This window comes from Semicossyphus pulcher, unplaced genomic scaffold (assembly GCF_022749685.1).
Source record: "Semicossyphus pulcher isolate SPU_LCO1_2020_fin unplaced genomic scaffold, fSemPul1.0.p SCAF_12, whole genome shotgun sequence".
Lineage (NCBI taxonomy): Eukaryota > Metazoa > Chordata > Actinopteri > Labriformes > Labridae > Semicossyphus > Semicossyphus pulcher.
In genome coordinates this window covers 26,079,400-26,107,376 of record NW_027211626.1, presented here as the reverse complement: position 1 = coordinate 26,107,376, position 27,977 = coordinate 26,079,400, and the positions used below count along the sequence as shown (strand labels likewise).

At 42.6% G+C, this 27,977-nt stretch overlaps 1 protein-coding gene across 1 annotated transcript in view; it reads left to right on the top strand.

Annotated features, from left to right (window-relative positions):
* LOC138588869 (cilia- and flagella-associated protein 46) overlaps positions 1–27,355 on the top strand; it is an 81,478-nt gene extending 54,123 nt beyond the window's left edge. Inside the window, exons 40-60 of the mRNA XM_069659115.1 lie at positions 850–1,047; positions 2,401–2,589; positions 4,221–4,352; positions 4,966–5,118; positions 6,416–6,598; positions 6,831–7,004; positions 8,010–8,107; positions 8,412–8,485; positions 9,018–9,205; positions 9,411–9,517; positions 12,989–13,056; positions 13,418–13,591; positions 20,041–20,120; positions 20,472–20,532; positions 20,618–20,650; positions 21,463–21,565; positions 21,665–21,777; positions 25,429–25,510; positions 25,714–25,850; positions 26,985–27,083; positions 27,215–27,355. Of these exons, the coding sequence (XP_069515216.1) occupies positions 850–1,047; positions 2,401–2,589; positions 4,221–4,352; positions 4,966–5,118; positions 6,416–6,598; positions 6,831–7,004; positions 8,010–8,107; positions 8,412–8,485; positions 9,018–9,205; positions 9,411–9,517; positions 12,989–13,056; positions 13,418–13,591; positions 20,041–20,120; positions 20,472–20,532; positions 20,618–20,650; positions 21,463–21,565; positions 21,665–21,777; positions 25,429–25,510; positions 25,714–25,850; positions 26,985–27,083; positions 27,215–27,309 (2,541 nt within the window). The 3' untranslated portion in view covers positions 27,310–27,355. The remainder of the gene's footprint in view (positions 1–849; positions 1,048–2,400; positions 2,590–4,220; positions 4,353–4,965; positions 5,119–6,415; positions 6,599–6,830; positions 7,005–8,009; positions 8,108–8,411; positions 8,486–9,017; positions 9,206–9,410; positions 9,518–12,988; positions 13,057–13,417; positions 13,592–20,040; positions 20,121–20,471; positions 20,533–20,617; positions 20,651–21,462; positions 21,566–21,664; positions 21,778–25,428; positions 25,511–25,713; positions 25,851–26,984; positions 27,084–27,214) is intronic.
* Positions 27,356–27,977: the final 622 nt, after the last annotated feature.

The following is a 27,977-nucleotide window of genomic DNA, read 5'->3' as shown; positions in this document are numbered from 1 at the left end:
TCAATACACTGCCCAGTGTCCATTACGCAATGGAGAATACAGCCATGTGATCCAGCAGCAGCAAGAAGTAAATAAACATTTACAGACGATCTTTCTTTGATGGTCAGCACACAGATAATAAAATAAATATTTCTGTGTGTGTGTGTGTGTGTTTCTGCTGTTGTTTTCTGTTGTGCACAGTTTCATAATGCTCTGACACAAACAGATAAAGCCTCCATTACTGCTTCTTGTAAACAGCAGATGGCTGTCACAATCATATTTCATCAGGCTGCATCGACGCTCCCATACAGACGAGGTTATCAGAGGGTTTACTCTGGTGTCACACCGGCTGCAGCTTTGATTTACATGTTGATGGAATCATGAAAGAAAGATTGATTGAACAACTCTCCCAGCTGCTGCACATTCTTCTTCTTCTACTGACTTTTTCATTGAATCCTCTGTGGATGTTTGGTAGCAGAGTGTTCAGCAGAGGGTGCTGCTGCCCTGCAAAGCTCTGTCATCCAACCTGAAATGAAACAAGAGGCAGCAGCTGGAATCACGCTCATTTATATATCATTATGTCTTTACTCCATATTCACTTCTGTCTTTTAGTCATTTCACATGATTGCCCAAGTTTCTCACTTCCGTCTCCCAAAATAACTGTTCACCTGTCTCACCTTAGTTGGTCTAACTCATCAAACTGTAACCCACCACTTAAGAATGACTGTTTCCAATTATTATTTGAATAGTAATCACTGTTTCTTTATCTTTTAAACTTAAGTTTGTATATTTTTAGTGTGTATAATTAATTTGTGTGTCTTCTCTTCTCCCTGTTTGATTAAATTAACATATTGTTTTGGTCGTTACCAGAGTCCTGGACTGTCTCTGGCAGCCGTGCGGAGGCTGCAGCGCCTGCGGCTGGATCTGACAGAGTTTAGTCTGGTTTTGCTGGAGGAGCAGTGTGCTGAGGAGAAACACCGAGCTCTGGCCCGGGAGAAGAAGACCTCGGCTGAGATCGCACTGGAGGAGTTTACACGCTGCACACCTGAGCCTGACTCTTTAGAACAGGTGAGACACGTGCACAACCATATGAGAGACTTATTCCGAACAGTAATGATCTACTCACCTTAAAGCACTAATGAGCGTAAGAAGTTGTGTTGTGTTCTTGATAGGAATTAAATCACTTTTTTTTTTTTTTATGAGGGTTTAGTATCTTATTTAAAAGGTTAACACTGTCATTGATTTATCTTTACATCCACCACATATAATTTGCTGATGAGAAATGTGGAATAAAATTTAAATTGCATCATGTCATCCTAATTTTTTATTTAATTTGACTCTCATTATAGATTGTTTATTTACTTTTCCAAGGTGTGTTATTGCCAGAAGATTATTAGCTTCTTCATGTCCAGATCACCTGTGTTTTTTTTATGGTCATTTCAAGCTTCACATTTCACTCTGTGATACCTGTGGAGTACATGTTTCTCACACTGGTGCTCTGTGCAGGCCCTCATACAGCCTCTGCCTGACACGACTCAGTCAGCTCTGTCCCTTTAAGAGACCCCGCCCCTTCTGATTGGCCAGCTCTCCGAAGCCTGCTGCAGTATGTAGAAAAAACTGTCTGAAAGCTGGCGTTCACAGCAGCCTTGATTTAAAACTAGTTTCTGTCTGTAACCATCCTGCTTTTGTCCACCACAATGATTTTCAATTTGCCATCAGCCTGAGCCCATGTAAACACAGCTTTAACCTGTCCAGGGAGCGTTTTACCTTCATTTCAAATACTTTTGTAGGACTTCTCATGAGAGTTCTGAGTTTAGGAGACAGGTAAAACAAGTTGGGTTCATAAGGTGATGGATAAGCTGCCCAGGTTCATAGGTTAGCATACGGCAACTCGACTCTTCTCTAAAGTAATGATGAAGAAAATAGAGCTCGTCTACAGAATATAATACAACATCTACTGTTCCTAACAATAAAGAAATACACTTCAGCATCCAGAAATGTCCCAAGAAGACTCCCATAACTCCAGTCACATCTAAGTGACTCTACAGAAGAGTTTCCTCCTTTGTGTCTTCAGTCAACACATGTTTGTAAAATATCATAAGATGTCTGTGAGTCCATCAAATAGAAATTTTAAATTGCTTATTTAATATTATAAGGCTGAGAGGGGCTTTAAACTTTGAGCACAAGTGTTGTGAAACCTGAGCAATATCTCTGACTCACTCTTCACTCTCTGTCTCTCTCAGCTCCAGGATCAGTGTTTGTTTAGATCATTTTAAACTAATGTCCTTCCCCTCTCACAAAGCTGCATCTGAACAGCATTTCCTCGTGTTTCAGTATTTGTTTGTCACATGATTGTGCCTGTGAGTAAATCACTTGTGAACCCTCTCCTCATTTGAACTTCACTTCTCGTGTCTGCTCCAGGAGTGGTCCAGTATTGGCTGCACCGTGGGGCAGGTGGCTCTGGGCCAGCTGGCTGCAGTCCGGTCTCAGTCCCCAAACAACATGGAGTCCAGAGCCCGCTGCCTGAGTCTGATGGGAAAGTACCTCAGACTGCTGGCTGTGCAGGAGGATCCTCTTTATCTGTGTGCTCTGTGGGACGGACACAAACAGGTACGCAGCACAGATGCTCTTTCAGAAATATAAACATAGTTCTGGATTATACACTTCTGGTACATTTCTAATAGGAAGTAGAAGCAGAACAAAAACTTAGAAGAACAAATATTTACTTCACCAGCTTCATACATTTGAAACATGAGAACAGAATTCCTTGGAAAAATGTCTTTTTGCTCTTAATCTTTTCAATCGAAACACGTGGCGAAGATCACGACAAAAATCTTTGATAGAAAACATCTTCCTATAAAATCAAGACACACTGCTGATGCATCTACCTTTTAATAAGTTTGAAACATAACTGATCAACTTGATAGCAAACACCAAACTTTATTATAAACATAAACATTATTATAAAACTTTCTGTTTGATTTCATACCTGGAACAAAGCTGGAGAGAACTAATGAAAACACATCTTATTATGTTGCATCCGTTGTTTGAAGCTTGACTCATTGACTCATCCGAGAGCTGCTCAGATATCTGATATCTGTAGATGTTCTGTCTCAGTACTGGCAGCATGTGACATCTTCACTCAGTTATCTTATTTAGCTCTGCTGCTGCTGGTTCCCTCTTGTTTTTGCCAACTTTTTCTTCTTCTTCTCTGATCTACCGTCCCATACATGAAAATAAACCAACCTTTGCACAGAGGTCCAGTCCCATCCCAAACTCCCTCAAATGTATTTTGGGGTAATAGTCCTGATGGTGGCGCTACAACAAATATTTAAAAGTGTCCCAATGAAGAGAAAAGTTAGGATGCTGCGAGTTGGTAGGAGATATGAGGCCGATCACTCCGTTTTCTCAAATGTAAAACGTATCAAACCTCCCAGATGTTTTGCACATTTGTCACTAAACTTGCTGTACGTCTTCTTCAGACTGTCCTCCACTCACCATTCAGATTTTTGATTCATGAAACTAAGAGTTTACAGTGTTTCAAAATGTGTAACTGTAAATAGCTTGTGCAGACTGTTGCTAATGAAATACAATAACATGAGGTCAACTTTATTGATCCCCTATTGGGGGAAATTAAATTCGTACAAAGGCTCAAAGTAAAGTACAAGGGTGATGGAAATCATTTGAAATCTGTCTGTTCCTGCGTGGAGCTGTGATCACTCAGGTGGTTCCTTGAGTCTACGTATGAAACACAAACTGACTTTCACATTTCTCCTGGTAGCTCAACATGATCACTGTGTGCTGCTGGTCGTAATGGTTGTTTCAGACCAGACTGATTCAGAATAAACATCTCATACCTGCTCAGGCATCATGCTGTGATGTTTATGTGTTCTGGCCTGTTTCAGACTCACTGCTGCATTCTGACAGTTTAAAGCCTTCAGTCAAACTGAAAACTGTAACAATGCATTTGTTCTTTGCTGAAGTAAATCTACACCAGCCTGTTTATGCCCTCAGAAATACCACAAAGAAATCACTTATACTTTGAACAAATTGTAACTTAATGATGGATTTTATAAATCTTACAGGGTTTGACTTTCCTGGAAAAGTTGCAACACAGGGTGAAAAGCTTATTAGGATTAGAGACCTCGATGTCTACTTACGTCTTCATAGTTTGCGGTCATTAAGGGAATTTAAAATAATCACAATCTTTTTTTCTGTGATCTTGAACCAACTTTGTGCAGACAGGAGCCTCGTCAGACTCTAAAGCTGCTTCTGTGGAGGAGGAGGAGGAGGGGGATTCAGAGGGAGAGAGGGACAGCGAACCAAGCAGAAGAGAGCTGAGGATGACCCCTGCCAGGAGTGCTGAGCTGCAGGTACATACCTCCTGACAAGTGACCTCATCACTTCTGACTCATCTCTAATCTCAGGTCTTTTAACTGAAGTTCACCTCACACCTAAAATCTCCCCGAGGAAAATCTGTGCGTCTGCATGGTTCTCAGATTAGAGATGTACTGTCCACGTCAAACCTTCTGCAGCATGATGTATATTTTATGTGGCAACATCTTAGAGTATTAAGTAATAATCAATTTTCAGGTTGAGTTTTGACTGAGAATACAAAATGTGTTACTCCCACTATCTAGATGCCATTTGAATCTTATCAAAATGAGATAAAAGCCTCCACAGGCAGCTTTGATCAGCTCATTTATGTGCCTTTGTCATCGGGGGAAATAAAGCTACTGCTTCAAGACAAAGTGACTTATTTTAAATATCAGAATTTGAAATATCTCCCCTACAAATGTAAAACCAAAGCATTTAATAGTAGATGACTAACAAAGTGAAAAAAGGCAAAAACAAACTAGGAAAACCTTCGAGCCAACAGAGGAGCCTTCAGTCATCTACGCTTCCAATCTGTGAAGGCAGAATGACGCAGCCATGTCGGCTCAGGAAAATCCTGTCTGCCGATGATCTGTGACCCCAAACCGTCAGAAACAGAGCCAGGCAGGCCAGGCAGAGAAAGGGGAGCCACAGGTTAAACAGTCTGACACTCCAAATACCACATCCTCAAAAGGCAACGTGAAGATGCTCCTCTGCAGACTGCTGCAGAGCCGGGTGTACCACAGAAAGCATGTTCACCTTCAGGTACGACTCAACCGGCTAATGAGGCTACAAAACAGACCAGGAGCCCTGACCAGCATAAGAGACTGTGCCCACTTATCGCATCCTCAAAAGGCAACTGGAGGATGCTTCACATTAAGCTTCTTTACCCAAATGTGCTCCAGAGCTGGCAGATGCACTAATATATTCTTCGAAGCATGCCATTACATCTGAGGATGTATCGCAAAAGGCCAGTACACCGTCATGTGCTCCGCAGCAGGCTTGTGGGTCTACAGAGCCAACAAGGGGTCCTGTCCAACATAAAAAGCTTTGGACCCCACCACCCCTGTACTGTTTCCCTCTGGGGGAAAATCTAATTGGGATTAAGCAGACTTATTTTTATTTTAGTCCCTGTCAAAGAGGAAATGCTTTGGACAGCACCATGTCAAATCCCCCCCCCCCCCCCCCCCCCCCAAGTGCGCAGCTGCTGAAGCACAGCAGCTTTATTAGGCTACTAAACAGACAGTGGACCCTGTACAGCCCAAAAAGCTTTGGACACCAGAGACGGTGCCCACTTATTGCATCCTCAAAAGGCAACCTGAGGATGCTCAAAAGCAGGCTGCTTTACCTGCAGGTTCTCCACCGCCTGTTGCTGCATCCGAGGAAGTACCAAAAAAGCAGGTACATCTTCAGGTGCTACAAGACAGGGTCAACTGCACTGTCAAGGGGCCCTGTCCTGCATAGAAAGTTTTGGACCCCGGTGACTGGGCTCACATACTGCATCCTCCAAAGGCAACCTGAGGAGGCTTTACTAGAATGTGCCCCAACACAGGATGCTACGCCTGAAGTTAATGCATAGCAGGGCCTCAACACATGAGTCATTTTTTAAGATAGATTATTAGTAGATACTTTACAAATCTGTTTCATAGGACAGGTGCGTAGGAGAGGAAGAAATCCATCAGAAATGCAAGCAAACTCCCGCACACTGACTTACTTGCAGAAAATTAATGTATTTGCTTGAGCTTCATCAGGCAAAAAGTAAACACAATAAATGTGTTTCCTTTCCTCCTGCGGGAGTTTACTTGCATTGCATTAAGATAGATTTTTAAAATATGAGCCTTTCCTATGTGTAGACAGAAGTTATATCAAGTATATATTTGCAATGATTTACAGGTGACTATTAAATATATCTTAACATAATAGTGACTTAATGCACATTGTTTTACATTGTTGTTCTTTATATAGGCAGTGTAACAGGCTGTATGTGTACTGTAATGTAGTGTAGAAGGATATTAATCAGCCTGCATCATGTGTATTTGAGTCTGTGATGTCTTTTTAACAGCGGAGGAGGGGCAGCGCTCAGCAGCTGTTGGCACAGGCCAGTCAGGCCCTGACCGAGGCCGTCACTCTGTGTCTCCAACACAAGCTGCCTGCCTCCATCCTGGCTGGTGCCTCTTTCAACATGTTGGAGTGTCACGGCCAGTCCAGCCCTGCAGTGGCAGGTCAATACCTTGCCCTGTTTCAGGTATTGTGCATCGGAATTTCTGCACGTGTACATTGTCGAAAGATCCACCTTGGGTGTATGAAACACTGACCGACTGCATTCAGGTGGCTCTATGTTCAACACAACCGCTTCCATCTGCATCCACACATCATCATCTCTGTTTTCCTAATGGCTTTTCTTCAGGATATCATCACCTACAGTAATTCCTGCTTTTACCAACAGCTGCTTCATCCATCTTGTGTTTTATTCCCAGAGCTGCTGCACTGTTGCTGCGTCGGCTGACGTCCTAAGTTCTGCTCTCTCTGGCACCAGAGAGTCCCAGCTCTCTGCTCTGCTCAGCCTTCACAGGAAACTGCTCCTCTCTCAGGAGGAGAGGCCCAGCAGCATGCTGAAGGGAGTGGAGGACTCCCTGAACAGCCTCTCCAAGGTACTGGGTCACCGAACCCCCCCACTCATGATTTATGGATGCTGTCACACCGAGCTCGCTGAATTCCCTTGATGGGGGACAGTATGTTTGTGCTGTTATGGCCTTTGCTCTGAATGTAATGCAGGTTTACAGACTCACACAGAGTGTTGGAGCTGCACATGCCTCCTCTTCACAAAAGTTTTTATGTCCCACTAAAGAGTCCATCACAGAAACATTTTAATGTGTTCTTATTGCCAGTAGAAATACAATTTATATTTGCCTGATGGTTGACATAAGTGGAGTCACTTGTTATCTGATATTACATGATGGTGATTATAGTTTAATTTAACTCCTATTAACAGAAACAATTCATATTTTCCATGAAATCATCTCACAAATTACGGCTGTTTTAAATCCATGACCTCGTCTTGTTGAATCGCTTCTTTGGAGTTTTAGTCTTTAAAGTTATGAAAACAAAATTTCTTATTGTTTTTCATTTGATGCTTTGCAGTTGCTGGTCCTTTACAAAAAGGATTTAAGTTTGGTTGTAACTTCAGTTGGGACTTATTTTGTTGCACGGCTTATATGCACAGTTAGTATCTTTCTTTTGTTTTTCATGATCTGAAATCAAACTTTTAAGACCAGCCTTCTACCTTTCCATCCATCCATCCATCCATCCATTATCTATACCGCTTATCCTGTTTGAGGTCACTGGGGGGCTGGAGCCTATCCCAGCTGTCACTTGGCAAGATGCAGGGTTACATCCTGGACTGATCACCTGTCAATCACAGGGCTGACACAGAGAGACAGTCAACCTTTCACGGTCACACACCTACGGGCAATTTAGAGTCACCAATGAACCTAACGAGTCTTTGGACTGTGGAGGAAGCTGGAGGGAGCATGCACAGGGAGAACAAGCAAACTCAAATGATTTAATTTAGATAATAAAAAGCATTTCAAGTGCATTTTAAGTTTGTATAATTTACTGTTTAATATGTCATCTTGAAATAGCTTTCTGCTTTCCAGACCTTCAGCCACCTCTCCATCAATCCCAGCCACCTGAACATCCTCGCAGAGCTCCCACCAAACCTGAAGATCCTGCTGCTTCAGCACTCTGAGGACGGGTAATCACTGTTTTGACCGTTTCTGTCGTTTTTTGCATCTGTCATGACTCTGGTACACGAGTTAATGACTGCAGGACACACAAATCACCTTAGGTTAAGACTACAGTCATATCTGGAGCAGAAGGGACCTGTAGTGTGGCACAGCTGCCACTAGAGGGCTGATGGTTTCATATTGCTGTATATGCACTTTAAATGGAGAACTGCAGTCACTCTAAGTTTAAAGTTTTTTACATATACATATGTAGCAGTGCATGCTGTCTAAATATAAGAGGTAAAAGAGTGTTTTTTTCTGTTTTGTTTTCAGGTCAGAACTTTATGCAGCCTTCTATGAGATGACTGAAACTCTGAGTCAGAAGGGAAAGACTACTCAAGGTGCAGGTTTGGTACATTTTTGAAACTAATGCTCACAACACAAAGACTAGCATGAGAGGTTTACATCATTTATATATATTATACTTATTATTTCTTTTGCATGCCATATGGTGCTGCATGTAGCATTAGGTCAGCATTTGAAATTAATTTAGTATTCAATTGTAACATTTATCTGCAAGTCAGATGACAAGTTCATTTTTAATGAACACAAGAAGAGATCGCTGCTGACCTGGCAGAGAACATACGCTTTCACAAGTCATCCCAGGGCATTAACATACTGCATCACCTGCTCACATGACCTTTCCTGGGACTAGTCTGACATGAGAAGCTGTAGGTATTGTGGAAAGAAAGGAATCTAGACCTCTTGCTGGAGAATTAGGACAACGTCTGTGAGGAAAAAACAGGATGAAAAAGAAGAAGAGAGCAGGAGATCTTAGAGAGGAGGAGGGGGATGAGGTGCTCACAGGGACCAATTACAGGCCTGTGTGTGTCTGTGAGTATGCATGTCTGATTGTGTGTCAATTCTGTTGTGTTGCAGGTACGCTGACATGCTCCAGTGTGGCCAAAGTTTCTGTCTGCCCGCGGGCTCTGCGGGCTCTGAGGGAGCGGACTCGTGCCTTTGGTCAGGGGACGAGACGAGCCCTCTTCAAGGAGGCCTGCTGGCAGAGTTGGGACGCTGCTGAGGGCGGGCTGCAGGTTTCTGAGGAGCATCAGGGTTTCCCCTCTGTATGTCTTCTATCACTCTATTTACATTATCCAATACGAGCCTCATAAATAAGTTCCTCAGCTGCTTTTATTACCATCTTATGTCTCCTCTCGCTCAATAAGGAGGCATGGGACAGCTGAGTTTCACGTCAAAGCAACAGTGGCTGATAAAAAGTGCAACACAACATCTGAAACCAATTCTTTCTTCTTTCTTGTTCTCATACAGAAAACTGCAGCAGACCAAACGTTGACACCTCACTTCAGTGAAATCGTACAAGAGATGGACGACTACCTGAAGCCTCTTCTCACTCAGTCTGACTTCTCATGCCTCAGGTGAAGTACAGTTTACATGTCATGAGATTCTATCATTTATTCACTACAGTGCTCGACTCGAGGCTGTCACAGTCAGGAAAACCCCTGCGGCTGGTGCAGTGTCACAGTGTGCAGAATAAAAAATAATAATGCATAAAAATTGTTTTTTCATTTAATAATTTATTCTGATTCTAGTGAAATAATGTATATCATCTTTATTGTAAGGCCATTATTGCACATATTGCTGCTTTAAAAGACACAGATGATACAGTTTTAAACAAGTTTAACTACTTGTTTACCCAAACTGTCCGCTGGAACCAGCCTGAGCTGTCCCTGATGAGCCTGAGCTCGGTGAGTTGGTACTCAGTCGTGTTGACAGCTGGGTGACAGGTAGCTAGGTGAGCCCTCAAATTCAAAAAGTAACAGGTAACACCGACGACCACATGAAGCCTCTCTAGGGCAGGTTTTGCATTTTGTCTCGTCTTTATTGGCCGGCTCTCCGTTCAAATTAGTTATGACAGTTATATTTGTTTTTGTGATCAGAGCAGCTGGCATTGTCTCCTCTTTAAAAACAAAGACTGCAAACAGACAGCTTGGGGAATTACACACTTTTCTATTTTCATAATAAATTTGATATTTAATACACACACATTGAAGTGAGAAACAACTCGGGCACAGCCTAAAAGGTTCCCTCCGCTGTTCACACTTTTCATTTAGTTTAGAGGGTCTTTGCAACTTTCATGAAAAGATGTTACCGCCTTCGTCAGCACAAATGTCCACGTGAAGTCTGTCTGTGTCAACACAAAGTGAGACGGGTTTATCTGTTTACGATTGTTGGTCAGGTTTTTCCCCTACTAGCCACTGCAAACTGCCAATCTGAGGCGAGACCACCATGTAAGCCTCGCCCTCTTTGGCACTTGTTTCAACTCAGTACTCCCTCCCACAGTCCGGCGCACAGAGCTCGCTCCCTGCCCTGAGCTAAAGATCTGACTCGAGTTACACGAATCACTCACTGAATCACTCACTCAGTACCCTCTCTCCCAACACGTCACGGAGCCCCCACCGCACGAATCAGTCATCTGTGAATCAGTGGGGATTGGGAGCATGTGGACCTCACTGGTAAAACAGTTATGACTTGCGAGTCAGTGACTCAATGGATAATTTGATACTCAGCTGTCAACTTAAGTTGGCAGCTCTGAAACCGGTTGAGCTTCAAGCCATTGGTGCCGAGCTTTCGTCAATATAACATAGTGGTCAAACCGTGTAATTACAACTTCCTGGTCCAACAGGGCACAAAAAGCACTTTTCCTGCACACAATCATGGAACAATGAGCCTCACCAACCAGTGAAATGACTCGCTTTACTATCAGAAATTGATCAAATAGGTCCAAAAACTTCAGAAGGTCTAGAAGAGCTGCAGGATTAAAGTTAATGTTAGCGGGGTGCTAAACCGGAAGACAGAAGTCTCTAGTGAGCATGCTCTTTGGACGCTTGGGTCGGTGGGGGATTCAGGCTCTGGGTAACTGACTCAGGTGACTCGAGTTAGTAAAAAAAGTCAAACCTCACATCTCCAGTAGCAACATCACATACACTGAACAAAAATATAAACGCAACACTTTTGTTTTTGCTCCCATTTTTCACGAGCTGAACTCAAAGATCTAAGACTTTTTCTATGTACACAAAAGGCCTATTTCTCTCAAATATTGTTCACACATTTGTCTAAATCTGTGTTAGTGAGCACTTCTCCTTTGCCGAGATAATCCATCCACCTCACAGGTGTGGCATATCAAGATGCTGATTAGACAGCGTGATTATTGCGATGATCAGGTTGTTGATTGTGGCCTGTGGAATGTTGGTCCACTCCTCTTCAATGGCTGCGAAGCTGCTGGATATTGGCAGGAACTGGAACACGCTGTCGTATACGCCGATCCAGAGCATCCCAAACATGCTCAATGGGTGACATGTCCGGTGAGTATGCTGGCCATGCAAGAACTGGGATGTTTTCAGCTTCCAGGAATTGTGTACAGGTCCTTGCAACATGGGGCCGTGCATTATCATGCTGCAACATGAGGTGATGGTCGTGGATGAATGGCACAACAATGGGCCTCAGGATCTGGTCACGGTATCTCTGTGCATTCAAAATGCCATCAATAAAATGCACCTTTGTTCGTTGTCCATAACATACGCCTGCCCATACCATAACCCCACCGCCACCATGGGCCACTCGATTCACAACGTTGACATCAGCAAACCGCTCACCCACACGACGCCATACACACTGTCTGCCATCTGCCCTGTACAGTGAAAACCGGGATTCATCCGTGAAGAGAACACCTCTCCAAAGTGCTAGACGCCATCGAATGTGAGCATTTGCCCACTCAAGTCGGTTATGACGACGAACTGCAGTCAGGTCGAGACCCCGGTGAGGACGATGAGCATGCTGATGAGCTTCCCTGAGACGGTTTCTGACAGTTTGTGCAGAAATTCTTTGGTTATGCAAACCGATTGTTGCTGCAGCTGTCTGGGTGGCTGGTCTCAGACGATCTTGGAGGTGAAGATGCTGGATGTGGAGGTCCTGGGCTGCTGTGGTTACACGTGGTCTGCTTTTGTGAGGCTGGTTGGATGTAAATGGTAAATGGTAAATGGACTGTACTTATATAGCGCTTTTCTAGTCTTTGCGACCACTCAAAGCTGCTTTTACACTACATATCACATTCACCCATTCATACACTGATGGCAGAGGCTGCTACGTAAAGTGCCCAACTGTCAATCAGATATCACATTCATACCCGTTGGCTATGCCACGGGGATCAATTTGGGGTTCAGTGTCTTGCCCAAGGACACTTCGACATGTAGCCTGAGGGAGCTGGGGATCGAACCGCCGACCTTCCGATTGAAAGACGACCGACTCTATCACTGAGTACCGTACTGCCAAATTCTCTGAAACGCCTTTGGAGACGGCTTATGGTAGAGAAATGAACATTTAATTCACGGGCAACAGCTCTGGTGGACATTCCTGCAGTCAGCATGCCAATTACCGGCTCCCTCAAAACTTGCGACATCTGTGGCATTGTGCTGTGTGATAAAACTGCACATTTTAGAGTGGCCTTTTATTGTGGCCAGCCTAAGGCACACCTGTGCAATAATCATGCTGTCTAATCAGCATCTTGATATGCCACACCTGTGAGGTGGATGGATTATCTCGGCAAAGGAGAAGTGCTCACTAACACAGATTTAGACAAATGTGTGAACAATATTTGAGAGAAATAGGCCTTTTGTGTTCATAGAAAAAGTCTTAGATCTTTGAGTTCAGCTCATGAAAAATGGGAGCAAAAACAAAAGTGTTGCGTTTATATTTTTGTTCAGTGTAAGTGCTCTGTGTCTTCATTACGTACACTCTTCCACATCTTACACTATCTGTTTCAATTTTCGGACTTGTCAGACATGAGGAAGTGTAGCCCAACTGATCCTCACCTGTCCTCCCTCCCTCAGGCCCCCGGCTACATCACTTCCTGTCCCTGAGACCAAGACCAAAGATAAAGAGGAGAAAGAGAGTGCAGGTAAAGGAGGCGTGAATGTGATTGTCTGCGACACCCTCAGGGCCTTGTGTTAATCTTTATAGTGTATCATATGAACCACTTTTCCTTCATCTGCTGTGATCCTATCTGTTTAACGGCATCCCATCAGCAGGTTTCTATTCAGCAGGCTGCAGCTCGTCGCCCTCAGGCCGGTGCTGTGGCTATATATGTGATTAATGTGGTGCACATTGATAAACTCACATAATATTAAGCAGTGAGGATTATAATACCACTACAGAGCTGTTTGAAGCATCGCCATGTGCCAGTGAGACATTATGGGCTAGTTAGCTGTTATATTTATATATCAGAAAATGTGCTCTCTTTTGTGTGTGTGTGCGTGCAGTGAAATCCGCAGCAGATCCCGGGCAGTGTGTGGTGTTGCTGGCAGACAGGAAGTTGCTGGAGTTGCCGCTGGAAGCTTTGTCCATCCTGCAGCAGGACGGCCTGACTTCTGTGTCCCGAGACTTCTCCCTGCAGCTTCTCCACAGTCGCCTGAACAGAGAAGAAGCACAGAAAGGTACCAGAGACACACATGCAGACCCATTTTAAAAACATGCTGTGTCATGGTTTCTAATCATTCCCATGAACATGCTAATTTAACGGTGTTTACATACTACAAGCGAAGCAGATTCTTTGCACAGTCCTCTTACAGCCCATGCATTGACCCAGGGGCACGCCAAGCGATCCACACGAATACATAAATTAAAGTTATATTCAACTTCAGCGTGAAATTCCTATGACGTTGTTTTGCAAAAGCCTATCAGCACTGAGACACTCCAGTTGCATTACAAACTGTTGATCCAAACTCCATTGAAAAAACAAACATTTGAAAAAAAACATTATGGTGTTGTTTTTGGGTGAATCTGGAAGGGTGAAAATTATTATTAATTTATTTGTTTTTTTTTGTTCAGGAAATTGCAGAAAATATAATACTTGATTTTACACTGGAGTGAAAGACATTTTCATGACTAAAGGATGTGACTAAAAGGTTCCAAAAAAAGCATCAGTTAGCCCGGAGTGCTCGAGGAAACGTCATTAACAGCCTTGTGACTTGTTGTCTTTAGTTACAGAGGTTATCAGGGACACGCATGCTTGTCCACATGCGTGTACATGAACATTGAAATGGGACGCATTAATCCTGTGAAATCAAGTTATCAATGTAAACACCAGACATGACTAATGCAGTACTTTATATAACACAGGTATTATTAGAAACCTGTTAGAGTATGGAAGTGCAAATGACTTCACATGATTTCAGACCCGCCTGCTCAACATCCATTCAACCTGTTCTAATTACTGAGTCACCACTTTAAATTGCTGCAGGACTAATACTTTGTTAATTGGCCAAAGAAGCTTTAATCAAGTCTGTGCTCACTCATTTCCACAATTTCCTTTGTTCATTTCCAAGAAACCACTTGTGTCCTAAGTTGGAGACTAAAATTTGTACTTCTGTGTGATGAAGTGGAAGGAACATAAAAGACGACATAGTATTTGTATTTTTCACTTCTTACAGTTTAATCACTTATTTGTTGGTTTTATTAAAGCTCCTGTGAGGAACTTTCAGTTTGTGTTGGTGTTGGCGCCCCCCTGTGGACAAAGCCGTACCTCTTATCTTTTTGCTGATTTTGTCCTGTTCATGCTTAAGTCGTGGTTTTAACACAAAATCTCATCCTGCTTTCTCTAACAGTCACATGTATCACTACCTTTAAATATTTGCCCTGGAAAATGTAAACAAAGGCAGCGAGCAGGTTATCGCTTCATCTGACACCCACCCCCCCGCCAGCAGGTTCAGGCATTAAAAATAACTACATGACTAATTCTTGTCACTGATGGTCGTGTTTGCTTTTGTAGCTCATATAGAGTCATCAGAATTAATTTCAGTCCGTTTGATAACCAGTGAAAAACTCCTCACAGGAGCAAGTCACATCTCTTAAACAAAATCCTGAGGCGATGGAGGTGATCTAGACAAAAACAAACAGATATAGCATCAATTATTTTTGCAGATAAGATTTTACTCATGTGTCATCACCCCAAACGTTCATTGATGACGTCATTATGTGACTTTACGTGTGTTGTAAAAGATGCTGCTCACACGAGGGCTGAAAGCAGCTACAGTACAGATAAAATAACTTTCATAGCCTGTAATGTTTATAGATTTAATGGGATATAAAGTATTTAAAGATACTCAAAGAAATGACATCACAATAGGAAAAATGTCCAATGTAGGTGCTGTGTAGAGTTAAAATGACCCCTGAAATGTTAAAAAAGCATTGAACAAAATAAGATGAAAAGAAGTGTTAGATTTCTGTAGTTTTAAAATCTGTTTAAACACAATTTTTAATACTTTAACATGACCTTTCAGTTTCCGTTGCACAGATATTTAGAAAGATATTTAGCCTTGTAAAATACTCCAAAAATACCAATGTATGCACTGACGGAGCGCAGAGTCCTAAGGGCTTTTTAATGTGGCTCACCTCTGAGTCATAGATCCTGTGAAACATCAGGTGTCTTGAGGTGAGAATGAGATCACGCTGTGTGACTGAGTGGGATTTTCTTACAGTCTAAACACTGGATGTTTGCCTCAAATAATTCCTCATCATATTCCAGTAAATAATGGCTCACCCTTACAAAAGCGTGGTGACGCCTGGCTTTTGACTGCAGGCAGCCAACCATAGAAATGGAATTTGTTCAGGAGAGAAAGGTCATTTCACATCCTGCTGGCATGCAGAAGTTCATGCGGACATCCGTGAACACTGAGGCTTGCTCTGCTAAAGTGGATGTCCATTAACTGTGGCCATTCTGCTATGCCTGCTGGAGCAATTCAGACTGAAAGGATCAAACTGCCTGATCTCTGAGATGCTGTAGGTTCATGCTGCTAAAGCGCTGGTGTCGGACACAGAGTTCGTCAGGAGAGGGTTTGTTGATAAAAACACTTTAAGCTTCTGTGAGGAGTTTTTAGCTTTAGAAATTAATTCTGATGCTTCTATATGAGTTACAAAAGCAAACCAGACTATCAGCGACAAGACTGATTATTTGAAATAGATTATAGATTGATTGGGGGAGGGGTAGGTGTCATATGAGGCAGTTAACTTTGCACTGCAGAATCAGCCTTTTTTATATATTTTACATGGCAGAGGTTCACAGCAAGTTTGAATGTTAAAAGAAAGCATGATGAGATTGTGAAAAATGTGAACTTGTTACACATGTACAGGACAGAGGTACGGCTTTGTCCACACAAACTCAGAGTTCAGAGGAGGGATCAGAGAGATACATGCGAAGACAGACGCAGGTAACAATCGGTGTCTTCTGACCTTGTTGGAGAGCGCGGACAGGACAAGGAAAGGAAGCGTCATAAGCACACAGAGACTGTTCGTGTAATTAATCACATTGCCAGGAGTGGGATAAGTTCCAAACTGTAGGTTTAAACTGTAATCCAAAGTAGAGTAGAGTCACCCCTGTTGGCCTGCATGACTGTTTTTTGTTGTGTTGTGCAAGCACACTGCGTTTTTAATACAGATGAGCTCATGCACAGTTTGCTAATTAGGTAAGCCCTCTGACCCCCCCGAGCACGTATGAGCAGACTGTGGTTGTATGCAGGTGAAAGGTGCTTTTGTCGAGCAACAGACGTGGACCACAATCACCATAATAAAAATACCTGTCCACAGAAAAGAAAGGTCCTGGACTCGACTTCATTGCTTATCACATTGTCTGCTGGCCATCTCCTCCAGAGGCTGTGTCATCAGCAGGGTTGGTTTTTCTGGAGCAGGAAACAAACTGTTGTGATGTGTGAGGACAGAATCGGATTAAATATCAGTTTAGAAGCACCTTTCAGTTAAAAAGCAAAACATCTGAAAAAGATGAGCGTCATTTTAATTCCCATCTCTTTCCACATTGTGTCCCTCTCCAGTCTCTCCTTGTTTTATTGTAGGGGCTCCACTATGAGCTTTAATCCAAAGAAATGTTGTTTTCGGCAGGGATGCTTCCACTCTTGCGGGGGAAGAAGGCACATAATTATTTTGGAGAGAAAAGAAAAGGGTTAGAAAGAGCACAGAAGGCTGCAGACTCCTTACCTTTTTAAAGGTTGAATCATTTGCATAACATAAATGAACCTTCAAAGGTTACTGTTTAACTAGTGTACATGTGTGTGCGTGTGTGTGTCACTTGACACTTGCATATGCCACAGACAGGAAACAACTAGAGCGTGTATTTCCTAAAACACCTTTCAGAGTCTGGATCAAACACGAGGTGATGATGAGACCAGAACAAGTGTTTTTTCTCCGGACCATCATTACCATAATTTTGACATCTACAGTTTACCATTGTGTCAGGAAGATATAGTGCCGGAAACCACTTTTGAAAGAGCGATTTGTTATTCTGTGCAGTGCTTTGCATGAAGTATGCACAGGACAAATTAGCACAGACTATAAAAAGACTGCCTTCAGGTGGGAGACTGCCTTCAGGTGGGACTGTTTGCCTTTATAATAACATCTGTCCTGATGTTGTTGAAAAATAAAACATCAGTCCTAATTCAAACTACAGGATTCATGACAGAATTCACGTATGCTGGCCTGTTGGTCCTCTTAAGATAAACTCAGGGATTCACTGTTTTACACACAAGCAGATATTTTGGGGAACACTAGCAGATTTACGTACCTGCTTGTTAAGTCTGGTGCAACACTTAACGTCTAACCTGATCATGCTCCTTCAGCTCCGAGTAAAACACCATGTCAGAACCTCGATACACCTACAATCGCTTCTTTCTTTAGTGAAGCATCATGGTATTATTTGATCAGTTCTAACAGAGCGATGAGTAGCTGGTGTTATAGTAAGGGAGCTTCTATGGCGTCCATTAATTAGACAATTTACAAGGTCGGGGTGAGTCAGCAGCGAGCCAGCTAACAGCTGACACCTCGAGATGAAATGCAATGTCCTGGCTGAGGTATTTCTAAACAAACATGTACACTTAAAATTAAATCTTTGTCTACATGTAGGGTTCTTTTAAGTAACTAAAGTACGTGATACTCGTGACCCGTCTGCAGCGGTGTTTATCTTAGCTCCAGCTTCTCCTTACAGGGCCGTGCTGACTGTTATCTACTGTACGTAGTACACTTAGTATTGGTAAGTTCCTCTTACAACCACACCTAAAACAAACCCAACCAAACCTTTAAACCGCTTCTCATCTGACAAGGAACTGAAAATAATGAGAGATAATGAAAATCTCGAGGGCTGTTGGAACATATTTCAAGCTTTAACAACATTTTAATTACAGATTAAATACAGCTCATTCTAACACTCAACTGCGTCACAGCTAAGATTAGCATTAGCTAGCTAACATAACTGTTAACCAGTGTTGTAGGAATCAAGACCAGGACTTGGAGTAAGATTCGAGTCCTGATTATGAGGACTTGTGACACGACTTGGACTCGAGCAGTGATGATTCGGACTTGGACTCTGACTGCATTGACGGCATTCAGACTCGGAATTTGGAGTGGAGCATAATTATTTGTGTTCACCTGCATGCACGTTCACTCGCCGTCTCAGCAACAGTTCCTGCCAGGATGCCTAAAGGGGCGCCGTGCATTTTGCTTTCACAGATTTTACAGTGGATGTCAGAAAGCTACTGGGATATTTTCTGAGTGCCAAAAAGAAAATCTGCTTACTTAAACCAACGTTCAATGTGCCACTACGTTACTGTCACACTGTACATTTGTAGATACGTGTATGCAGCATTGGGTGTGTCGCAGTGATGCGCAGATTGCAGTCATATACCTGTGGATGGGCTAACAGGCTCTTCATAAAGTAGAATTTTGGTTAATGGTGGGTGATTACAGGTATTTTAGAGTTTATTAGACGCCTGCAGTGATCGCACCGCAGTAGCAGCAGCACCTACGCACGATACACAGCGCTGTAACTTCATTCAGAATTTAAATCTCTAGATACGCAGACAGGATCAGTCCAAATCTGATGCTTATAAACGCACATAAAAAAGGTCCCACGGTCAGTCAAGGTTCACACAGTGAAATAGTTTGGAGGGAAACTTATAAATCCTGAGCTCCATCAGAGCTGTCTTCAAAGTTTTTATTTTAAAAGTTTATTCAGTTCTCTCTGGAGTTTCCTCTGTCCTGTTAGTTTATAACAGTTTAAATCTGTTTTTATAATCGTTAATTGATCATTTGGCTCCATGTTTTAATACAATCAGCCCCGCTAAGACCTGAGTACATAAACATGAGGGTCACAGATGATGGAGAGTTAAAGCTCAGCGTAGTTTGATCATAATTAAACCTTGAGGACTCGGACTTGGACTCGACTCAGACTCGACTCGTATTCTTCTTTGGCAACTCGAGACTCGACTCGGAATCGAGGTTTGGTGACTCGACTACACTGCTGCTGACGAGGAATTTATGCCTTTCCTATTGTATCTTGTAATACTGACAAACTTTATTTTGTGAAATAACGTGCAAAATTCAATATCATGAAATCTGAGTTGTAGTTTCTCCAACAGGTTATTTAGATCTTACATCAGTTTTTCCCTCTCTGGTTTTCTAAGAATTAAAGGATAAAGTGTTACTCAGAGATGCTTCTTGGTTCTGCAGCCTGGCAGTTTGAACATGGTACTAAAAGGGCTTCTGAATATCTGCCCACTATAGAGGATGGATGAAAGGACAACAAAAACCAAAAGTCACATTAAAGCCCTTGAGGATTACTACTTCAGTGTGTCTGCAGAAAGGTTGACACATTGATTCATTTATAAAGAAACATTATTTCTGGTTGTAAAATGTAAAAACAGCGCTGAATCAGTCGTCGATGCTTTAATATTCAGGGGACGTTTCAGTTCATGAGGAAACTTTGACAACATTTCTACACTCACCAATAAATGTCATTGACTTTGCAGACAGCCGTCCAAATGCTGTGTAATCTATCTGACAGACGAGTGTACGTATTCATTCTGCTTCCTGTTTGTGTCAGTTGAAAGTGACAACAAAAAGGAGACCAAAGGTGGCAGAGGAACGAAGGCGAAGGCAGATCAAAGCCACGCCATCAAAGTGGTGAGTTCAGTAAATTAGTCTGCGTCTGCCAGATACAGACGGCAATATTACTTTTACCTGCTGTCAGCACTGGCAGTAATTTAAGTTCCTCTCCCCCTTTTAACTGTGCCTTTTCAATCAATTACATAATGTGTTTTCATAAAGATCCCATTTCTAGCTTCACAGCATTTATCTTCTGTCATGCAACATGTCTATTTTTCCACCAGCCCCCCTTTACTTTCATTTCTTCACACTGTCTTCAACTCCGCTCTCACACTCTCTCTGGCAGCTGCTATTTGCAGATACATGTGTGCTACAGACAATTTTTGCATGCATGTGTTTGTAACTTGTAACTTTAATGTATTTTCCCAGGTACCTGTGAATCGTGCGTTGCCCTCTAACACCTTCCCAGTGGACACACGAAACTTCAAATGTATCTTTTTCTGTTTCTTAAACTGACTGTTCTTGTGATTTAGTTGAGCTAATGTACAAACAGTATTCTTAACATGAATCAACAGATATTGTCGACACTCACAATGAAGGCAGCTTTGGTAAGAGAATGCATCACACACTTGTTGTTATTGATCAGTTATAGCACCTTATAGCTCGACAGCAGCTGCTTTTCCCTTTGAGTTCTGTATCGGTTGTGTGGTTCAGACTTGACCACAGTGGACTCTGAATTTCATCTTTGCAGCCCTTTAAAGGGTATGTCCCGTATTTTTTAACCTGCGCCCCATTTTTACATATTTTTGGGTCGAAATGACCAAATGTTTTGGAAACGACTGCCGCCACACAATAACACAAACAATCTTACCGATTAAAGCAGCAGTCCACAGGCAATTTGTGTGTTCTTCATCTTAGAGTTGCTCTTTTTGTCAATGGAGTCTGGTGTGTTTGCAGAGAGCGATGTAACGTCAGTTTGTGGTTAAAAAAAATCATCTTCCTCTGTAACAAAAAGTTCTATCTCTGTAGGGATCCTTTCTGTGATGTTGTCACACACTTAGAATAATAATCTGAGCCTGTCAGTGGAAACAACAAGAACTTTTAGTGGACGGTTCAGGAGCATTTACCTCTGAGGATTACGTTGCAGCCATTACAGCCCGTTTCACAGCTGCTGTCTGAAGCAATCTACTGAAACAATTCAAAAACGTTTGTTCTTATTTGTAATTTAGACTCCAACATATATGATGACAGAGCCCAGGGTTAAAAATACTGGAGTGAGGTTGTCATATAAACACATTCTACTTTCCTAACCACCAAAGAAATCTAGTTTTTTCGACTTCATATGAGTCAGATTTCACCTCCTAGTAAGTGTCACAACCTTGTAGAATCATGATATATGTGTGTTGTCAATCTGTCACAGAGGGGAGCAGCCTGAGCCAGAGGATGGAGGAGATTTTGGAAACCCACAGTCAGCAGCTCACGCACCTGTGGGAGGGCTTCATGGGCAGCAAGCAAACACCCAGGTTAGAGAATTAAAGCACAGCAACCAAAAGTCTTTGTGTGCCGTTTGCATACACACCTGATCATTTCTGCACTGCTCACCCTCTCTGTTATGTCTGCAGCCTGTCTGAGATGCAGCAGCTGCTGAGCAGGTGCAGTGCCTTCATCTACCTTGGGATGGAGCGCTTCATGGCAAACGTTCCACCTGGAAAACTAGCGGCCCTCAATCTGTCTGGTACAGTGAACGCGCACACACACACACACACACACACACACACACACGCACTGCATGTTCTTCCGAGGTCAGGACCTTGGAGCTGTTTTATGAATAAATGTATGTTTTTTATGTTAGACGCTTTGTGCAGGTCTGCTTCATGCTTTGGTTTGTTTCAGTGTGTTTAATAATAATAATAATAATAATAATACATTTTATTTATATAGCGCTTTAAAAGGTACTCAAAGGCACTTTACATAAAAGAAAGAACAGAAGCAACAAAATACATTAAATACATTAAGAACATATACGATGCACAAATAACAGGTCATTGGTTAAAAGCAGATTTAAATAGGTGGGTTTTGAGTGCGGTTTTAAAGGAAGGAAGAGAGGGAGAGGTTCTGAGTTGTTGGGGAGAGAGTTCCAGAGGGAGGGGGCAGCAGTGGAAAAGGCTCTGTCCCCCCAGGTCCGGTATTTGGTTCGGGTGAGAGGGGTGAGGAGGTTGGCATCAGTCGATCTTAGGTTGCGGGTGGGGGTGTATTGGAGAAGGAGGTCGGTGAGGTAGGAGGGGGCAAGATTGTGAAGGGCCTTGTAGGTGACAAGCAGGATTTTGAATTGTATACAAAATTTGATGGGAAGCCAGTGGAGGGGTTGTAGGACAGGGGTGATGTGGTCTCTGGTGCAACAGTGGGTGAGCAGACGGGCCGCAGAGTTTTGGATGTACTGGAGTTTATTAAGGATTGTGGAGGATGTGCCATAGAGAATGCTATTGCAATAGTCCAGTCGTGAGGTGATGAAGGCGTGAATGAGTGTTTCAGCAGCTGAGAAGGTGAGGGAGGGGCGAAGACGGGAAATGTTTTTGAGGTGGAAGAAGGCAGTTTTGGTGATGTAGTTGACGTGAGGTTCAAATGTGAGAGATTGGTCGAAAATGACACCAAGGTTGCGGATGTGGGTGGACGCAGGAACAGTGGAGCCATCGATACGAAGGGTGAAGCCGGGCAGGATGAGATGAGTGATTTGGGACCGATGATGAGGATTTCTGATTTGTTGCTGTTGAATTTGAGAAAGTTTGCTTGCATCCAGGTTTTGATGTCTGTAATGCAGTCTGTGATGGTGGAGTGAGTTGCAGCAGTGATGGATTTGGTGGAGATGTAGAGCTGGGTGTCGTCGGCGTGACAGTGAAAGTGGAGTCCATGGCGGCGTTTGATGTGACCAAGGGGAAGCATATACAGGATGAAGAGGAGGGGACCGAGCACTGAGCCTTAGGGGATGCCTTGAGAGAGAGGGACTGTTTTAGAGGTGGATTTGTTGATGCTTATAAACTGGTGGCGGTTGGAGAGGTATGATTTGAACCAGGAGAGGGCAGTTCCATTGATGCTGAGGGAGGATTCAAGGCGGGTGAGAAGAATGGAGTGATTAATGGTGTCGAAGGCTGCAGTAAGGTCGAGAAGGATGAGGATATTAAGGGAGTGGGTGTCAGAGGAGAGGAGGAGGTCGTTGGTAACTTTGAGAAGGGCAGTCTCTGTGCTGTTTAGACACGAGAGCAGCAACACAGACATCCATTGTTAATGTGAAACACCTCCCTAAATAACAAACTCATTACTCCGTCCATCACAAACTTTCGTCTATTATTAATGACAGCAGGCTACTCTCATCAAATAACATAGCGGTTGCTATTTTGGTTTACTTCTGTCAGCCCGTTCTCACTACATCTAGACCCTCTCAGAAACGTAAAAAACACACAAAATAATGAGGATAACAACCAAACACTCTGATTTAACAACACCTGACAAATTACACAGACATCAGACGCTTAAAATATTTGATGACAGTCTTGACTTTTTAAAAGGTGGATAAGAAGGACAAACAAGTGGCAAAATACTGCAATGAATGACTGATTGAAATGTATGTGAGCAGTAAATGGAGTCTTACTCTCTGAGTGGGTGTGTATAGAAATACCCCTGTTCTAATGTACCGGAGCCCTGCTGCAGCATTTACACAACTTCAATAAGATCCTGTAAGAACAGATTAACTGAGAAGATCTCCTGAAGACAGAGGAACACTGTATTTATGTTGGTCTTTTAATCCTATCAGGTGATTACACATACAAGACAACAAGGCAAGAGACAATATTTTATCGGTTCATTAATGAGTCAGAGAAAATGTTGTTATTGTATAATATGTATTAAATTATTTAAAAGAAGTCTCTTTCATTAAGGTTGATGTGTTTAGACAAAAATGAAGCAAAATTTTTATGTTGCGCGATTAAATAGAAAGTCAATGCAAACATGTTAACAGCGCAAATGTTTCCCGACCTTTGTGAATCACTTGAATTCACTTGAATCATTTGTCCTCGAAGCCTATCAGCATTGACTCTGCTGACGCCCTGCGCCGACATCAGAAACTGTGAATCCAAACCCCATTTAAAAAAAAGTCATTTTAAAAGTTATTTGCACGTCATCTCTTGGACAGACCTGACAAAACATTAATTTTTACTTTTAATAAATCAGCATCATGATGTAGTTATTGTAGGTAACAGCTCATCACACCGGGCACTGGTCAGCCTCAAGGAGCTGGAAGCAGCAGGAGAGTTCATCCAGACACCGCGATGAGGGGAAGTTAACTGTGATGAAGTGCACAATGATGCCGCTGCCTGACTCATGGGAGAACAACTTGGCAATAAAACAACTTTGCATTTTGTCTGAACACAGCTAAAGGAGGCCTTTTCTCTCCCTCAGTACTTTTGACACATACGATAAACTGCCCATGATCGCCTTCAAACATATCTCCTAAAACAAGTATGGCTTCCTCTTCATGGCTGTTTTCCTCTGTTTCACAGCAAACACAGGTGGTCAGATGTTCGGTGGACTTTATCCAGTTTGACTGACAGTGTCAGGCCAGCCTTATACATCCTCCGGGCCACACATATGTGCCTCCTGCCAGCGTGGCGTTAGTGCTGCTAACTATAGTGTGACTGACACCATGCTCTGAATTCCAGCTGTTACTTTACAGCGCACTCGGACCGTCTCCGCTTAATTGGCCACCAGGATCTGATTAGGTGATGGCAGATTTGTGTCCGTCTGTCTGCAGCACCAGCTGCACTCCTGTCTTATCGGGGACCTCTGCTGCTTTATCTTTACTTCATGATATTACCCCCTAACATGACAACGCTCCATTGTTGTACTGCTCCTGTGATGAATGGATGACTGGATGGACCTTCGTTTTGGCCCCAGGCGTCTGCTTGACAGAGAGGAGGGGGCAGCAGTGTCTCTTCAGACACACTCTTTACTGTGACTGTATAAGAAGTCAGTCAGAATAGCTGCGAGGCACTGCCTATACTTACTGATGTATCGAGAAGAGGGCAGACGACCTGGCTGACACACACCTGGTGTCACACCTATAGGTCAGGTCTAAATGTCTGTTTTGTGGTCTAATAATAGATGGACTGTGTTTCAGTAACAGTCTGTTTCTGCTGGAGAGAGCTGCTGAGGAAGACTTTGGCTCTGTGACATGATGGATCGCCACTACCGCTGCACTAAAACCCTACTTTCATACTGATATGAGCATGTGTGGCAAACACTTCACAAAGACTGATTCACAATTCACAACAAACATTTTTATGAACAAACATCAGTTTTCTTTGTAATAACGATGATGATGTTTTTTCCTCAGAGTGCCGCGTGGCTCTGCTCTTTGACCTGGTTCAGAACAAGGCCAGCTCGGTTCGACAAGCAAACCTGGACATGCACAAGAGGTAACACCTCAAACAAATCTGTTCTAACCCTTTTTCACTCTTTTTTACCCTCTGGTGTGTTTTACTAGATTCACTTATAATAGTCTTTTGTCTGTAGCCAAACCCTTTCATAGTGATCACTTTTGTCCACATCAAGTTAATTAATATAAACTATGTGGATGAGAATAAATTGCTCATAATCTCACTGTCTCTCTCGTATGCAGTTCAGGACGGCTGGCCCTGGAGAAACCTCTGGAGACCGCTCTGCTGCTGAGTTTGGGAGGTGTCGGCTGTATCGCCCTCAACCAGTGGCACAGCAGCCTCCAACAGAACACACACCATGTGGTCGATGTCCTGGACAGTACGTTTGTGACAGTAACGCCTGCTCAACATTCTTGTATCTAAAACATTTAAATCAAAGAGTAATTTAAGTATTTTTTAAACCTGAGCCCTGTTTTTTTATTTAGCTACAGCCGATCTTTTGGCAGCGCTTACAACCTCAATTTCAGAGCGCTTCTCACCAGCTTACTGTTGCAAGGTAACATAAGTGGTCTGGTGGCTCCTCTGCTTCCCTTGCTAGTGACTGTTAAGTCTGTTTTAAATTGCCCTGCATGCTTAATGTTTGCTTTTATTCAAGGACATTTAACAAAGAAATCATAAAAACAATGTAAAGGAATCGTGTCCTGGCGTTAGCAGCAGCTCTAAACCTTGAAACTGTACCCTCGAAAAAACGAAAGAACTAGCTTCTTCTTGACGACGCAGCAGTGTTCCAAAAGTTGAACTATTTTCAACTGACAAAAAAACTGACAAAAAACAGTAAAAACATTCTCTCTTATGCTGAGGGCGTTTTTTGTGCTGAGGACGCTGCGCGCTGAAAACGCTGAACTGCATTGTTTTTTATAGAAAGTAGGTGCTGCCAGCTCAAAAAGTAACCAGACTCCATTGATAAAAACAGTAATTTAAAGAGTTTTATAACTTTGGAGTTTCAAACTGTTAGTTTGGATACAACACAATATTTGTGTAACACGCAAAAACATAAACTAACAAATGAGGAGCATGTACGTTTATAAAATGCTGCTGTAGATTGCTTCAGCCAGCAGCCACTTGAATAGCTATCAGTTTTTTTATGTAAGTGTAAGATGCTTTTTCTGAGTTGTTTTATACTTCACTAATACTGCATAGGGAGATCGTAAAGTTACTCAATAACACAATCAAAACAACTGAAGGAGGCAGCAGTGGAAATAAGTGTAGAGATCAAAATGTTTTTGTCAGTGGAGTCTGGTGGCTTTGAAGAGGGAGATGTTACAGCGGTTTCTGCTGAAGAAATCTCCTGGAGCAATCCCAAAAGTTTTTGAACCTGGAGGTCATTTAGACCCTCAAATGTGTAAAAACAGAGTCCAGGTGTAAAAGGGGTTTCTCTTTAATATTGGGTATATTTATGTTGGTATCGTGAGCAGTCACAGTCATACAATCTGTGTGTGAACATGTGTTGCAGATCTACTGAGGGTCAGACTGACCTTTGGACAGACCGTCCACGCCCTGAGGAGAGCGGACCGTTCAGAGGGGCCACATCACAGGGTTACAGGATCACATGGTGCAGTATATCCTCCTCACTTATTCATTTAGACTCACATCTGCATTTCTATTTATGTGAGCATCTTTGCAAAGATAGAAAAAACATCAGGCAGAGTCATTAAAATGTTGACCGATGGCTTTCCTCTACAGATCAAGAGGACGATGATGTTCACCACAGAACCCCTCTCACACCTTCAGCCTTCAACTTTATTCTTTATGGACTCCCAAACTTAATGATCTCATAATGCACTGTACAGCACATCCTCAGCACTTCTCTCTTTTATTTCACAGTTCAAGACGATTACAGGCAGAGGTGTCAGCTTTGTGAATATTACTGTACACTGAAAACTAAAGCTACTGTAGTGTGAAGGGGTTAAACATTTCATTAAAGATGATCCTGTATTCTTTACCACTATGTAACTTTATTAGATTTTAATATTTGTTTTAACCCCACACAGCAGGCTGTAAGACATGAGGTGCCCGACTATCTTACACAGATCCACCCTACACGTCTGTTTTTATTACAATAGCAATGATTCTGCTAACACTGAGCTGACCTGCATTCTACCTTTGGATCTCTATCTCGCATATAACTCAATAACCACAAATATGTGTCTTTCATGTGGGTTATTATGAGACTTGAAATGTATAAGAAAGTATTTCAATAAAGATGTCAGGTTGCAGATAAAGACTTGGGCCATATGCTTAATAGAAGAAGTGGAGGTAGCCTCCAGGTGCCTCGAACCTGCATTCTTTCTAATGTCCAGCAGGGGGCGACTCTACTGGCTGCAAAAAGGAGTCTGATTGTAAGTATATAAGGAAATACTTCTCTCTCTTTATTCCTTCAGTAAACATGTTCCTAATGAGTTTATGGTCTCAATCTCTAGTTTCAAGTCTTCTTCAACACAGCATG